General features: G+C 40.0%; 1 protein-coding gene and 1 pseudogene across 1 annotated transcript in view; both read right to left on the bottom strand.

Moving 5' to 3' along the window:
• Positions 1-430: 430 nt before the first annotated feature.
• LOC139405600 (nuclear receptor ROR-gamma-like) lies at positions 431-16,323 on the bottom strand (annotated as a pseudogene).
• The window catches only part of LOC139387978 (extracellular matrix protein 1-like), a 19,034-nt gene continuing 18,133 nt past the window's right edge, over positions 15,978-16,878 (bottom strand). Inside the window, exon 8 of the mRNA XM_071134433.1 lies at positions 15,978-16,665. Within this exon, the coding sequence (XP_070990534.1) occupies positions 16,477-16,665 (189 nt within the window). The 3' untranslated portion in view covers positions 15,978-16,476. The remainder of the gene's footprint in view (positions 16,666-16,878) is intronic.

The raw sequence follows: 16,878 nt of genomic DNA, 5'->3' as shown, positions 1-16,878 counted from the left end.
TGCTCTTATTTTCCATGGACTTTACAGTGTACCAGAACTTTTTGGAGTTGGTGCTACAGGATGCAAATTTCTGTTTCAAAAAGCTAGCCTTTGCTTTCCTAACTGCCCTGAAAAGCTGCATACTGTGGGGGCTATTCGATACTAATGCAGTACGCCACAGGAAGTTTTTGTGCTGGTCAAGGGCAGTCAGGTCTGGAGTGAACTAAGGGCTATATATATCTGTTCCTGGTTCAAAATGAATGGGGCATGCTCATTTAAGATGGCGAGGAAAGCACGTTTAAAGAATAACAGTTAGGATAACAGTTAGGATCAGCTTGATCTCCCCTTGAAATAAAGGATGAACCGTGGCTGCCTTCCAAGCAATGGGAACCTCCCCAGAAAGAAGAGAGATTTTAAATGTTGGAGATAGGCTTTGAAGGCAGGGTCAAGTTTAAGGAGCTCCTTTAGCACCTTGGACTCCGTGAATGCCTGCAGAGACAAACTTTGTAGCGGGGCAGAGGGAAAAGAGTGAGAGGCATCGAGGACAGTCGCATTAGAAGGGGTGGGAGATGAGAAAACGTTGGACGGGCAGGGAGGCATGGCTGAGTCAAATAGGAATCCTGACTTAATGAAGTGGTGATTAAAGAGCTCAGCCATGTGCTTCTTGTCAGCAACAACCACATCATCAACATTAAGGGACATGGGCAGCTGTGAGGGGGTTTGTTCTTCAGGTCTTTAACCATTTTACAGAACTTCTTGGGGTTAGACCCACAGAGTTCTACACGTTGTATCCAGTGAGGTCATAGAGGGTAAACACCAGTGGTGGAAAAAGTACTCAAATGTCATACTTCAGTAAAAGTAAAGATACCTTAACAGAAAATGACTCACGTAAAAGTGAAAGTCACCCAGTAAAATACTTCTTGAGTAAAAGTCCAAAAGTATTTGGTTTGAAATGTACTAAAGTGTAAAAAGTAAGTGGAACTGCTCAAATGTTCTTAAGCATCAAAAGTAAAAGAATAAACCATTTCAATGTCCTTATATTAAGCAAACCAGATGGCACCATTAAAAATAAAAATAATTGACGGATGGCCAGGGGCACACTCCAACACTCAGACATAATTTACAAACGAAGCATTTGTGTTTAGTGAGTCCGTCAGACCAGTGGCAGTATGGATGACCAGGGATGTTCTCTTGATAAGTGTGTGAATTGGAACATTTTCCTGTCAAAATGTAACGAGTACTTTTGGGTGTCAGGGAAAATGTATGGAGTAAAAAGTACATTATTTTTCTTTAGGAATGTAGTGAAGTAAAAGTAAAAGTTGGCAAAAATATAAATAGTAAAGTAAAGTACAGATACCCCAAAAAACTACTTAGTATTTTACCTTTAAGTACTTTACACCACTGGTAAACACTCTCCACACACTACTCCCTCAAACTTGAATGCTTTTCTGATCTATAACTTTATTGTACTAAGATTATCTGCAGCATCATTTTACAGAATGTGTGTGCATTTGTGTGTCTTACCTGGGTTAATGAGCACCAGTGAGCTGAAGAGAGCCATCTGCTGCTCAGTCAGTCTCAGGGCACACATTCTGTGAGCGAAGTCAAACACCGCCACCATCAGATCACCACAGCCTGGAACAACACAGTTAGCAGAGTTAGCATCACTAAGACTAGGAACCAATTGGCAAAGTTAATATGAGATCTTGTCCTCCGTAATTATTGGGACAGTGAAGGATTAAAAAATATATTTTGTCTCTATACTCCAAAAGTTTGTATTTGAAGTTAAATTTCAGAAGGTTAGACACACAAATATCATACAGCCTCCACATTAACATAGAAGTGTTAGCAAACATATTCTATTCTTTACAATAAAAGTGACTCCAAAATGACACAAAGCATCATTTACCATTCATTTCTATTGGGCACAAAATAATCTGAAACACAACCAAAACAAACAGCAAATGCTTCCAATAAATGTTTTGAGTCACAAGCTTGATGTAATCATTGCGTGCTATGAATATGGGACCAAATACTTAACTTTTTGCTATTTTAATACACATATAAATGAATTTGTCCCAATCATTTTGGTCCCCTAAAATGAGGGTGGTATGTACCCTAAAATTAAAGCTGACCATTTGCACTTTAACCTCAGTCATTGTTTGATTTCAAAGAGAGAGAGGGTCAAGAATGTTTAATAATGGCAATGTGCACTTCTTACAGAAATACTTTTCTTGAGAGAGGATAGGAGAGTAAGTAGTGATTGACAGGTGGGTTTGGCTCAACAGTCTTGAGCAGGGTGTCTGGTCGTTCTGTCTGAGCCCACGGAACCCTGGGATGCTTTTAGCGAACTCCACCACGTACTGTACCGCACAGTGCTGGTACATCTCAACTACTGACTAGAGAGGGAGAAAGGGAGAGGGGGAGAGGGATGGAGGGGGAGAGAGAAAGAGGGAGGGGGAGAGGGGGGGGGGGGGGGGGGGGGGGCGAGAGTGTCACACCCTGATCAGTTTGACCTGTCTTTGTGCTTGTCTCCACCCCCCTCCAGGTGTCGCCCATCTTCCCCATTATCCCCTGTGTATTTATACCTGTGTCCTCTGTTTGTCTGTTGCCAGTTTGTCTTGTCTTACCTGCGTGCTTTCCCGTTTTCCTGTTTTTCAAGTGTTTGTTTCCTAGTTTTTCCAGTTCTAACCATTCTGCCTGCCTGACTCTGACCTGATTACGAACCTATGCCCGTCCTCGACCTACCATTTGCCCCGTGTTATAAGAAATTATTGAAAACTGTACTATCCGCCTCCTGTGTCTGCATCTGGGTCACATCCTGAGTCATTACAGTACAAACTGCCCATGAATGACCCAGCAGACCCAGACCAGCTCCACAATGTAGTCTCACAACAGAGCCACCATTGGAAGACACGCAGAGTTACAGCAATGCCTTATGGTACCTAGTTCTTGTCCCGGTTCTGGAAGGCCTTCTGCACCCTCATTGGGTCATCAGCCAGCCTGTCCTCTGGTTTCCACCCCCAATCTAACGGCCAGTCAGAACGAGCCAATCAGGACCTGGAGACCTCCCCTCCTTCCCTCCCTCCCTCTTTCGCTCTCCCCCTTCGTTGCCTCGATTCCGCCAACCCCACCACCTGGAGCCAGCAACTTGTGTGGGTGGAATACGCCCGAAACACCTTTCCCTGCTCGGCCGCTGGTCTCTTGCCCTTTGAGTGTTCCTTGGGATATCAGCCCCCGCTCCTCCCTGAGTAAGAAGAAGAAGTCAGCATACCCTCTGCCCAGATGTTCATCTGCCGCTTTCGCCGTACCTGGAAGAGAGCCCGGGCCGGTGTTTTGAAGACCAAATTCAGGTATCTTCGACAAGCGGATTGCCACTGGACCCCTGCTCCCAACTATCGGCTCGGGCAGAGGGTATGGCTTTCCACTCGGGACCTGCCCCTCTGGGTGGAGTCCTGTAAACATTCCCCCTATTTTATCTGCCATTTCCCCATCTCTAAAATCCTTAGTCCCTCTGCTGTTCGTCTTCTGTTGCCCCTCACCCTCTGTATCCCCACTACGTTTCATATGCCCAAGATAAAACCTGTGTCTCACTGTACTTTGTCTTCTGACTGGTGTCCCTATAGGACTGCCCGATACTGTCACACAGCTCGTCTATGCGTAGCAGAGGGGGGGGGGGGGGGGGGGGGGTAAGGGCAGTAGGGGGCTTCTGGGTCATACGATCTAATTCCCATCCCTATCGTCTGGTCAGGAGATGGCTGACAGGTGTCGAACCATGAAGAAGAGGGAGTGAGAAGGAGGAAGGGGTAACAGATATTAAACAGTGCTAGTGAGATTGTGTTTCGAGTGTGTGTATGTGTCCACTCCCTTACCTCTTTCGTCTAAGTGCCCACTGCCAGTAGACACACAGGAGCCGTGGTAGGCCAGACCTGGAGCCTGGGACTCGCCTGGGGAGCACACCAGGTAGGGGAGCACATCTGTTGTACAGGGTGGCAGCTCTGGCTCTCCAGGGAAGGAGTAGGCCGAAGCCGGGGCCTGGAGCAGGTGGGGTGACCAGTCATGGCATGCCTTGCTGGGGTAGGGCAGGTCGGGGCCTCTGCCTGGAGATGCTGCTGCTGCTGACGGTGTCTCTCCACCTCGGCACGCAGAGAGTACCGCTCACGTTTCAACATCCGACCAAACTTCGTCGCTGGGGAAACAAAAACAGATGGTGATGGAGTTGAGTTGAATTACCCTCATACAAAGTGTCTTGACGTGACTCTCATTAATGTGATGACTGTTATTTATCGAATAATTACCTACTATGTTTAATTGTTACTTGATTAAATTAATCATGTAACAATTAACTCATTAGGAATTTGGGGCACCACGGGATAAGTCGTTTACCGAGTTACCGTCTCCCGAATTAACTCAAATTAAATTGAATTAATCCGAATTAACTCAAGAATATACATATATATATATATATATATATATATATATATATATATATATATATAATTTCCTCATATCAGTCTCATTTTGAACGTAGCAGACCTCGTGAATCTGCACAAACCCGAGTCTTACTAATAATTCCGTACCACACATATTTATTTGATTATTTATTTACTAACAAACTAAATGATAACACAGGATACACACACGGTATAGGTTATTGATTGGAACATTTATACGGGGACAACAGGTCCCTAGCGGACTAACACAATATGACACTTGTTACACAAGATGGAGAGTTAAAGAGAAAGAGAATGCAAGAGGGAAAGAGAAGCACCACTTGGATACATTTGGGAACTACGCTCATTGTAACCCTAATACCTTGCCCCGAACTGCCTCTCTTTTGGGTAAGAAGTAATGCATGTATTTACGTGTTGAAGGTCTCGTCAGTGATCTCTGTTGGGCCCAGGCCTTGGTGGAATGAGTTCCGCATTGTGAGAAGGGTAAGAATTAGCCTTATTCTTTGGATGGCCTTCTCCTTCGTTCTTGGGTGTAAGTCTCTGATTGTCCATAAGAGGTCACAATGTCCTTCTTCTTTCATGTCTGTTTACTTGCACTCGTTCTGGAAGAGTGGTCTTCTGAGAACTTAGCCGTGTTGATGATCCCCAGAGTGGGGATGAGAGCAGTGTAGGTGATGATGATTTGAAGAGAGTAACAGGATGGTCTTACTTAAATTCACTTTCTTCGACACAGTACTTAGGACAGCTACTCAATTCCTTTGTCTTCGACAACCTCCTGTTGCGTTTCAGGTTTGTGACTAATGTAGACCTTGCTGCAGTTTGTGGTCAGTTTAGTCTGATATGTTCATTCTTAATCAATCTATTCTACCTTTTGGTAAAAAGGGAGAGGGCGGGACTGAGACAGGTAATGACGGGTTGAACGTAGTTATGTAGATAAAATTAGTTTAAAATTAGTTATCAAGATAAAAACGGAATACTTAATATCGGCAAGTTAGACTAAATATTAGCACTACACAATCTGGTGGGTGATAACCTTCAATCTAGATAATAATACAAAGCAAATCTTAAGACTAGAGACATTTATCGACAAATATTACGAAAACAAGCAACACCCAAACATGACGGAGAGGAAGACAGGGGAACCGATTTCAAAACGAAAACGTGACTCTTCTACAGACACAGACGATTTAATATTTTCACCACCGGGAATGGTAAAGGTCGAAACCGATCTGTTAAAATCAATAAGTGACAAACTGGGTATACTTGAATTAGTCAGTAAGGATATAAAAGAGTTGAAGGCAAGCCTCGAGATGAGTGATGAAAAAGCTGCGACATTGGAGAAGGAAACAAATAAGTTAAAAGTGACAGTCAATCAGATTGAAACCGAAGTGAATGAACTTAAAAAGGAGAACACCGTTCTGAGAGAAGCCTTACTTGACATACAGACTAGATCCACGAGAGAGAATCTGGTACTTACAGGTATCCAAGAGAAAGAAGGAGAAGTTTCTGAATCTGTAGTTAGAGAGTTCCTCCTTGCAGCGCTTCAGATTCCACGTGAAGCTATCGATAAAATCCAACTGGAACGTGTACACCGCTTCGGACAGAGAGGGCAGATGTATGAACGCCAAATTTGCTTCATTTAAAGATAACATAATGGGTAAAAGACTTGCTGGGACAAAAATTGTCATGAATGACCAGTTCCCGAAGGAAATTGCAGAACGGCGTAAAGTTCTGTATCCAATTTTCAAGGAAAATAGATTAAAAGGGAAACGAGTAGCTCTCGTTGTCAATAAACTATATATTGATAACCAGTTGTTCAGAGACACAAAGACTACTCCATGGATATTTTAAAAATGACAAAGTTCTTATAGATGAGGAAAATAATGAAATAATTCTAGCCCGGTTATGAATTGTAATAATACTGTATATCTTCAAATATACAGAAATGTTTACATACCCTACATTATTCATCTCATATGTATACGTATATACTGTACTCTATATCATCTACTGCATATTTATGTAATACATGTATCACTAGCCACTTTAACTATGCCACTTTGTTTACATACTCATCTCATATGTATATACTGTACTCGATACCATCTACTGTATCTTGCCTATGCCGCTCTGTACCATCACTCATTCATATATCTTTATGTACATATTCTTTATCCCCCTACACTTGTGTGTATAAGACAGTAGTTTTGGAATTGTTAGTTAGATTACTTGTTGGTTATTACTGCATTGTCGGAACTAGAAGCACAAGCATTTCGCTACACTCGCATTAACATCTGCTAACCATGTGTATGTGACAAATAACATTTGATTTGATTTGATATAACTAATTGGAACACAAAAGCACTAATTCAACATAGTGAAGATAAAAACTCAGTAAACAAAAGGCACAGTATGTGTGGATGGTGTGGTGTGTTTTTTTTATGTTTGGGAAAGTGTGGTGTTGAGTGAGAAAGGAAATGGTTGCATATCCCAGAACCAATGTATAGCTGTGAGCAGGGGTTGTGAGAGAGCTTTACAAATGTTGTTCAGATGATGGATATACTTTTTATAATGAATTATACATCGTATTTATTTATTTATTGTCCTATCATGGAGGAACAGTGTTTTAAATGAAATTATACATGTATTATATTTTTAGTCCTATCATGGAGAACTAAATTGTTTAAATAAATTATATATCTAATTTACTTATTTATGATCCTATAAGATGGAACAGTCCACAACCCTATACCTTAGATACCCACCTGAATGACACCCACCTGAATGACCCAGATACTATGGAGAAGTCCCTATCTGTTTTATGTGCCTGCTATAAGCGGTCTGTATGCAGCCAAAATGCGGTCAGAGACCAAGAGCAGCACTGCCCCCTCAAGATTCTGAGCCTGCTTGGCAGGGTTGGTCCTGCAAAGCCAAAGCCCCCTAAAGGGACAGCATACTATACAAGGAAATTCTCAAAGCTGCTAATGAGAACCTTGACGACCTTGTACCTAGCCGGTGGGGATTCCGGTGGGGTGCCCCCACCCAGGTAGTGGCAGTGCTGGCAACACTAGCTGCAGTAACCCATGGGGAGGGGGTCACACTCGGACATTCAGAGAGGGGGTATATTATTGTGGCCCTGGTGGCACAAAATCTAAAGTCTGACTGCATGGAGATGCTTGGGAATGTGGTCAATACGGGGGACCGTGTTGTGGGTGTTTCAGGGAATAGGTGTACATTTGACCTCCATCATCTAGGACGTGACAATGGTTAATAAAATCTCTCCATTTCTGCCCATTTTTTTTGTTGCACAGTTTTGCAGGCCTTCTCATACAGCTGCAACTGTATATGCATTCGTAAATCAAGACCTTTCTTGAGTTGGGCTCTGAGATGGTGCAACTGTTGAGAATGTGAGTCTATGGTTGTGTGGGGGGAAAGGGTTGAGTGTGTGTGTGTGCATATCCCACAACTGTTGAGAATGTGAGTCTATGGTTGTGTGGGGGGAAAGGGTTGAGTGTGTGTGTGTGCATATCCCACAACTGTTGAGAATGTGAGCCTATGGTTGTGTGGGGGGAAAGGGTTGAGTGTGTGTGCATATCCCACAACTGTTGCGAAGTAGTAAAGATGTTAGGGACAATATAGGATGATTCGCAATAATTGTTTGCTAATATAATAATTGCTTGCAATAATGTAATTTTGGTAATGGCGAGACTGATGAGAGGTAAAATCCTTTGCATAAATTGCCTACATTACTACAAATATGAATAGCTAATTGTGGAAATTAAGAAACAGGATTTGTTTTAATATATATATTTTTATGATTGCTGTATATAATGCAAATCGAGGTGAGGGCGATGGAAATGCATTTGGCGGTTGATCTACTTCTGTTCTGTAAATGTCACTGTGTGCTCTTTTCGAAGGATGGATCCCAGTCTTTTCAGGGCTATGGGATAAGGGGGGTCGGGGGTCGTCTGTCGGGCATTGGGATGACAACACACCTCGGGATGAGGAGGGCTTTTAACGGGTGGAATAGTGAGGACCAATTGGAGGTTTACTTAGTAGCAATACAAATATCATGGTACAGCTATATAGACACTCCATCATCATGTTATTTTTTAATGGTACATTTACAAACATATATTTTGATAAATATAATTGAAAGTTGTGTCTCATTATAGTAAGTGGTGAAATAAGTATAGCCAGTTACAACTGTAAAGGCTTAGCAGATGATCAGTATTTACCTGGCTAAAAGAGAAGGAATATAATATCTATTATTTACAGGAAACCCATTCAACAATTTTAGATGAAGTTTTGTGGGAAAAGGACTGGGGGGGGGGGGATATATTTCTCCCATAGGCAAAGAAATTCAAAAGGGGTGATGGTTTTAATTAACAGTAATGTTGATCCAAATGTGCAAATTGTCCAAACAGATCATCAAGGATTGAAGGATTATTTTAAATACGATAATGGACAATAAACAGATATGGCTTATTAACCTATATGGTCCAAATAATGATGATCCAAGTTTCTTTGAAAATATATATAAGAATTGATCAAGACAAGCAACACTAGACTATATTATTATGGTGGGAGATTTTAATACGGTCTTAAATATCTCTATGGGACCGGAAAGGAAATCACACTACAAACTATCACCCTCAGGCACTTAAGGAAATCATGAATGTCATGGATATATTGGAAGTAGTGGATATATGGAGACTTAAATACCCTGACCTAGTGAGATATACATTGCGGAGGCTTAATCAAGCTAGTCGCCTTGACTACTTTCTTATACCATTCTCTCTGGCACCAAAAGTTGAAAAAGTGTTGATAGGGGACAGAATGCGGTCGGATCATCACATAATTGCCATATATATTACTCTTACCGAATTTACACGTGGGCGAGGATATTGGAAATTTAATCAAAGCCTACTAGATCATAAATTGTTTAGAAGTAGGACAGAATAATTTAAAACTGAATTTCAGACATAACATAGGTACAGCAGATCTCCTTATTGTATGGGACACTTTTAAATGTGCCTTTAGAGGCCATGCAATTCAGTATTCATCTATAAAACAAAAGTTGTTTAGATCAAAAGAGTCCATATTAACAAAGGAAATGGAAGGACTAACAGTACAGTTAGATATCAATAAAAACGGTACCATAGAGGCACAGAATAAGTTAGAGGAAAAACAAAAAGAAATGGAGGAACTTATTCCAGAAAGATCCAGTGTAATATATTATAATAATAAAGACAACTGGATGGAATATGGGGGAAAAGGCACCAAATACTTTTTCAATCTTCAATATAGAAATGCTACAAATTTTTTTATTGAAACTTGTTACAAATGATGGAGTCACGCATGATTCACCGAATTATATTTTGAAAGAGGAAGTAATGTACTTTAAGAATATGTTTTCGTTTCAGTCTCCTCCATCTCCACTAACTGAAACTAATTGTATGGATATTTTTCCTAATAATAATGTAAAATTAACATCTGTACAGAAAGACTCATGTGAAGGCCAAATTATGGAGGAGGAACTTCTTGATGCAATTAAAGCCTTTAAGGATGGGAAAACTCCAGGGCTGGATGGCATACCAGTGGAAGTATACAAAACTTGTTTTGATGTACTCAGAGGACCACTATTAGCATGTTTTAACCACTCCTATATAAATGGTAGATTATCAGACACGCAAAAAGAAGGTCTGATATCATTATTATTGAAACAGAACCCAAGTGGTATATATAAAGATCCAGTCAATTTAAAAAAATGGAGACCTCTTACACTTCAGTGTTGTGATGCAAAAATCCTAGCAAAATGCTTGGTACATAGAATTAAAAAAGTATTGTCAGATATTATTCCTCCTAATCAGACAGGTTTTTTACATGGACAATACATTGGAGATAAGATAAGACGAAGAAGTATTGGAAATAATAGAATACCATGAAATATCGGGAACACCATGCCCGGTTTTCATAGCTGATTTTGAAAAGACTTTTGATAAAGTTCGACTGGAGTTTATATATAAATGTCTAGAATATTTCAATTTTTGGAGAATCTCTTATAAAATGGGTTTAAGTTATGTATAGTATCCCTAGGTGTAAAATAGTTTAAAACTTTCTGAGATGTAGCCATTATTTAGTATCTAGAGGAGTAAAACAAGATTGCCCACTATCGGCATATCTATTTATTATTGCCATCGAAATGTTAGCTGTTAAAATTAGATCAAACAATAATATTAAGGGATTAGAAATCCGTGGCTTAAAAACTAAGGTGTCATTCATGTTGATGTATGTTGATGAATCATGTTTTCTTTTAAAACCACAATTAGAATCTCTCCACGGCCTCATAGAGGATCTAGAGACTTTTTCTATCGGAGATTTGGACATATCGGTATACAAATCCCAAAAGAAAGAAATGATCTCACTCCAATACATTTTTATAGAAAGTTCGCAAAAAATAGATACAATCTTGCTACCATGGAAAGGAAAATACCTGTCTATTTGTGGAAAAAGCACCCTGATTAACTCTTTAGTCATATCACAGTTGACCTATTTGCTTATGGTTTTGTGTACACCTAGTGACCTGTTTTTTAATTTTATGAACAAAAAATATTCAATTTTATTTGGAATGGCAAGCCAGACAAAATTAAAAGGGTCTATTTATGTAACGACTATGAATTCGGAGGGCAGAAATTATTAAATATTAAAGCATTAGACCTCTCACTAAAGGCATCAGTCATACAAAAGTTACACTTAAATCCAAACTGGTTCTCTAGTAAATTGGTACGAATGTCTCATCCTATGTTCAAGAAGGGCCTTTTTCCCTTTATTCAGATTACACCTGCTCACTTTCGGTTGTTTGAAAAGGAAATCTTCTCCAAAATATCTTTATTTTTTAAACAAGCCTTAGAAAGTTGGTTGCAATTTCAGTTAAATTCACCTGAAAAGACATAACAAATAATACAACAAATATGGTGGTTAAACTCAAATATACTTATTGATAAAAAACATATTTTTTCGAATATTTTTTTTCAAAAGGTATAATTTTAGTGAATGATATCATAAATAGGACTGGTGGAGTTATGTCACACATGCAGCTAACACAGACATATGGAAATGTCTGCTCTACCCAAAATTACCACCAACTAATTGCAGCATTACCACAAAAATGGAAGAGGGAAGTAGAAGGGGGAAAAGGAACTTGTATGTCGGCCCTGTATTAAAGAACATAAATGGTTAAATAAAAGTGTGATAAATAAAAACATATACCAATTTCATTTGGGGACCAAAAAACTGACAGCTGTGACATATAAATTGCAAAATAGTTGGGAAGAGATTTTCGATATACCCATTCCATGGCACATGGTTTATGAATTGATACGCAAAACAACGCCGGATTCAAAACTTCGATTTTTTTTCAATTTAAATTTCTATACAAAATTCTTGCAACCAAAATAATGTTATGTATATGGGGGACACAATCTTCCCAGCTCTGCTGTGAGGAGGCAGAGTCATTAGATAATTTATTTGGTTATTGTCCATATGTTGCTCGTTTTTGGTCACAGGTCTAGGAATGGCTGAAGAATTGTAACATTTGCCTAGAACTAACGCTGCAGATAGCAATACTGGGTGATTTGAAAAGCAATAGTCAATCAATCAATAATATAATCATTATTTTAGCAAACATTTTTACTTTTAATTTACAATATGTAGAAGCTATGATAATAGAAAGGTTCAGTACTTATGTCAAGCATCACAGCACAGTTGAAAAATATATGGCAAATAAAAATCCAAAATGGATGGTGTTGAGAGATAGATGGGAGATGGGAGGGCTTGAATGGAGCTGAAGGATTGGACTAATAACAAGATAACCAATGTAAAACTTACGGGGTCTGTAAAATGTATATAGGTTCAGGAATGTTGTGAAATAGCAGAGTTACAAATAGAAATCAAACTGGATGGACATCAGAAAAAGAGGAAGGACTAAAAACAAACTAAATATAACTATTGTAAACTGTGTATAAGATGTATAAACTGTAGAAGGTAGAAGCCAAAGCATTATTGTTTATTAGTTTACTCCAATTGGGGGAAGGGTGGTAGGGTTTGCGGAATAATAAAGGTATCTTTAAAAAAAAAGTATATGTGTCTATATGTGTATGTATATATGTGTACATGTATGCATATGTGTATGTATATGGTAATATATATTTACTCCCCAAAATATATGGGGGATTGGAAATCATGCAGACAATTACATTGATGGAAGCAACAGTCTTTCCAATATTAAGCTGATCCACCCCTTTTTTTTAAATAAAAATGGGTGAGTTTTCATCATGCTGACACACTCTCTGGGCTCTCTGGGGTGTGGCTTGTAAAGAGGCAAAGTATCCTAATCACTATGATCTCATTAGAGAAGTAAAATCACAATCCTATCATCACAAAAACATTCTCTTCATCCTTGATATTTTCTACACCACGTAAAGGATGTAAACCTGGTGTTAAAACTCCTCATGTTTTCGTTATAATGTCTTTATACATTTTCCATATTCCATCTATCATCATTCCCAGCATTTTAAATATATTGTCCCAGTGTTCATTGTTTGATGTTAAAGTTTTGGACATACCATTCACCCATACTAGAGACAAGAAAGGAGTCATCTGCTGCATTACAATTTATGATCTGTAGACGATGATCCACTGTCCTGATCTGAAAAGTGTGTATTTATTCAACCTTTATTTTACCAGGAGACATCTTTTTTGTATGTGTGCATGGGTGTCTCACCATCCCGGCTCATGCCCTGGGTCACAAACTTCTGCAGTCGGCAGCTCTGGCAGTGGTTGCGGCTGGCTCTGTCTATAGGACAGTTACTCTGTCTGGAACAGGAGTAGGACACGGACGGCAGCTGGCTACACCAGGAAAAAACCCTGAGGGGGAGAGAGGACCATTGAAATAACCAATGAAATCCCTGGAAATATGTCATCTGACCACACGGTTAGTTATGTCTGCTTGGTCAGAGTGAAATTAGGTGTGTAGTGCTGCAGTCTCACCTTGCAGCCCTCGCAGGTGATGACTCCTGATGATTTATCACCACAGATCTTTCCTCAAATTTGCTTTGTTGAAGTCCTCAGCTATAATAAATGCAGCCTCAGGATATGTAGTTTCCAGTTCGCATAAAGTCCAGTGAAGTTCTTTGAGGGCCATCGTGGTATTGGCTTGAGGGGGAACATAAACGGCTGTGACTATAACCAAAGAATTCTCTTGGGAGGTAATACGAACATTTGATTGTGAGATATTCTAGGTTGGGTGAACAAAAGGACTTGAGTTTTTGTGTGTTATCATAATCACACCATGAGTAGTTAATCATGAAACATACAATCCCACCTTGCTTCTTCCCAGAGAGTTCTTTATTCCTGTCTGTACAGTGTATTGAGAACCCAGCTGGCTGTATGGACAAAGACAGTATATCCCGAGACAGCCATGTTTCCGTGAAACAGAGTATGTTACAATCCCTGATGTCTCTCTGGAAGGAGATTCTCGAACTGAGCGTGTCTAATTTATTATCCAGAAAACGAACATTAGCAAGTAATACACTAGGAAGCAGTGGATGGTGTGTGCGCCTCCTGAGTCGGACTAGAAGTCCACTCCGAACACCTCTTCTCCGCCTGCGGTGTTTTGGATCAGCCTCTGGAATCAGTTCAATTCCCCTTGGGGTAGGAACAAAGGATACAATTTGTGAAAGTCGTATTCCCGGTGGTAATGCTGGTGAGTTACCGTCGCTCTGATATCCAAAAGTTATTTCCAGCTGTATGTAATAACACAAACATTTCCTGGGCTAATAGATGTAAGAAATAACACACAAAAAGCAAAATACTGCAAAGTTGCTTGGCAACTAGAAGCAGAACTGCCCTATCTGTCAGGCGTCATCTTGCCTATCAACTGTTCAGAGGAGACTGCGTGAATCAGGCCTTTATGGTCTAATTGCTGCAAAGAAACCACAACTAAAGGACACCAATAAGAAGAAGAGAGTTGCTTGGGCCAAGAAAAAATAGCAAAAGACCAGTGGAAATCTGTCCTTAGGTCTGATGAGTCCACATTTTAGATTTTTGGTTCCAACTGGCGTGTCTTTGTGAGACGCAGAGTAGGTGAACAGATCATCTCCGCATGTGTAGTTCCCACCGTGAAGCATGGAGGATGAGGTGTGATGGTGCTTTGCTGGTGACACTGTCTGTGATTGATTTAGAATTCAAGGCACAGTTAACCAATATGGCTACCACAGCATTCTGCAGTGATACGCCATCACATCTGGTTTGTACTTAGTGGGACTATCATTTGTTTTTCAACAGGACAATGACCCAAAACACACCTCCAGGCTGTGTAAGGGCTAGAAGGAGAGTGCTGCATCAGTGCTGCATCAGATGACCTAGCCTCCACAATCAGCCGACCTCAACCCATTTGAGATGGTTTGGGATGATTTGTAGTCAACAAGTGCTCAGCATATGTGGGAACTCCTTCAAGACTGTTGCAAAGCTGTCATCAAGGAAAAGGGTGGCTACTTTGAAGAATCTCAAATATAAAATATATTTGTTTAACACTTTGTTGGTTACTACATTATTTCATAGTGTCTTATTTCATAGTTTTGATGTCTTCACTATTATTCTACAATGTAGAAAGAGTCAAAATAAAGAAAACCCCTTGAATCAGTAGGTGTGTCCAAACTTTTGACTGGTACTGTATATAGTGAGAACACCCTGTATCATTTGTATGTGTGTGTTCATTGGCTTAGTTCGCAGTCCTGTATTCAGACTTAGATCCCCATAAAGCAATCAGGCTTGTTATTGTTGGACCAAAACAGACCAGTCTATTCTCATGACCTGACTCAAACTGGCTAGCTACTACAGTACCAAGGAAAGATCAACTGTAACAAACACCATAGTCAAGCTGATAAGAGCCTGTACGATAACAGGCTTAGAAAGGTGGAGAAGACTCTCCTGTCCTGACCCAGGGTCACTGGGGTAAGGTATACAGACTTCTGCAACCTGATTGGCTGAACACAATATGCAACATCTGGGACTAACAATCTTCGCCACTTTGGCATGGTGGTGGAAAATAGTGTTTCATAAAGAAAGCAGTTTCCCCGTTTTTTTTCTAACTTCTCGCAATTAAATTAAATTACGGAGGAAATCGATGCCTTTGCAGCCTGAATGGAGAATGTTTCATGTAAGAACCGGTCCACCGGGGATACAAGTGTATATAACCGGCTTCATACAATGCCTTTGGACAGTGAGATGAAACCACTCAATATCGCCATCTGCCAGGCTTTGGGCTAAACTCTGTGGCTGTGACAGCTAGTGAGGACCCTGTCTGTCTCTATTAATGCAAGTTCTACTACACTAACTTAGTGGATACATGTCAGTCACACAGTCACTATAACATAAAGTCCACTTCCATCAACGTTTCAGTTTGTTCAAATAATAATTTCAATGTTGTTCATGTGTCAGATAATGACAAATTACAATAACTGGCAATGCTTCACTCCAAAATGATTAAGACATATTCTATAAAGATTTATTTCAAATGTTAGAAATAGAACAGGACAACTGGACTAGCAGTTCTGGAGCTATATGAAAAATACAACTAACAATTCTGAAACATATCTGCTTTAGGAAACAAATCACCATTTGAATTACCACTTCTTTTTTATATTCATATCAGCTCTCCAGGTGTTCTAACATTATAACACCCTCTTAATGACAGACACTGACAGTAATACTGAAATATTATGTGCACTCGGATACCATACATTAATTGGTTGTCATCTGGCCATGCTAGACAATATGGAATAAATGGAACTTTCTAACTATAAATTCTGCTTACTCTTACCCACATCCTAACTCCTGTTTGACTAAATCATGCACTTGCTCAACAGTTCTTCTGTATTAGCCAATTGTATCCTTTCTGGCATGGTTATCTAGTGACTACTGCAGAAATGCCCTGACCGCTAATTCGGATTGGCCCACTGCCATCAGAGTAAAACCAAAATCAGGTGAGGAGGAATTTCCTCTTTCTGAGGTGTGGGGACTTGGTTGCCTTGGTGATGGCATTCATGAGCAGTCTGGAGAGGCACATAGGGGAGTCCTGGGAGAAGGAGGAGGAAGGGCAGGACTTCTGCAAGACAGAGGAAGAGGAGGGCTTCCCCTCAAGACAGCGTGTCTGCGACAGCATCACTAGCTGGGTTCACAGTCAAAGAGAGAAGTTATGAAAACAACAATATCAAAAAGCCTGCAACATGCAAAGAGCTACAATATAAAAAAATAATTGTTTATAACTAACTTAACTTTCAGTCTAAGATCCTGTAGACACTTGATGGCCAATCATGTTCATTTTATCCCAATGGGACAACCTGGTTAATATGAGATATGGGGTTGTCTGAGTGAACCTGCA

Source organism: Oncorhynchus clarkii, chromosome 3 (genome assembly GCF_045791955.1).
Source record: "Oncorhynchus clarkii lewisi isolate Uvic-CL-2024 chromosome 3, UVic_Ocla_1.0, whole genome shotgun sequence".
Taxonomy (NCBI): Eukaryota; Metazoa; Chordata; class Actinopteri; order Salmoniformes; family Salmonidae; genus Oncorhynchus; species Oncorhynchus clarkii.
Note: the sequence above shows the minus strand (reverse complement) of the source record. Positions and strands in the feature narration are given on the sequence as shown.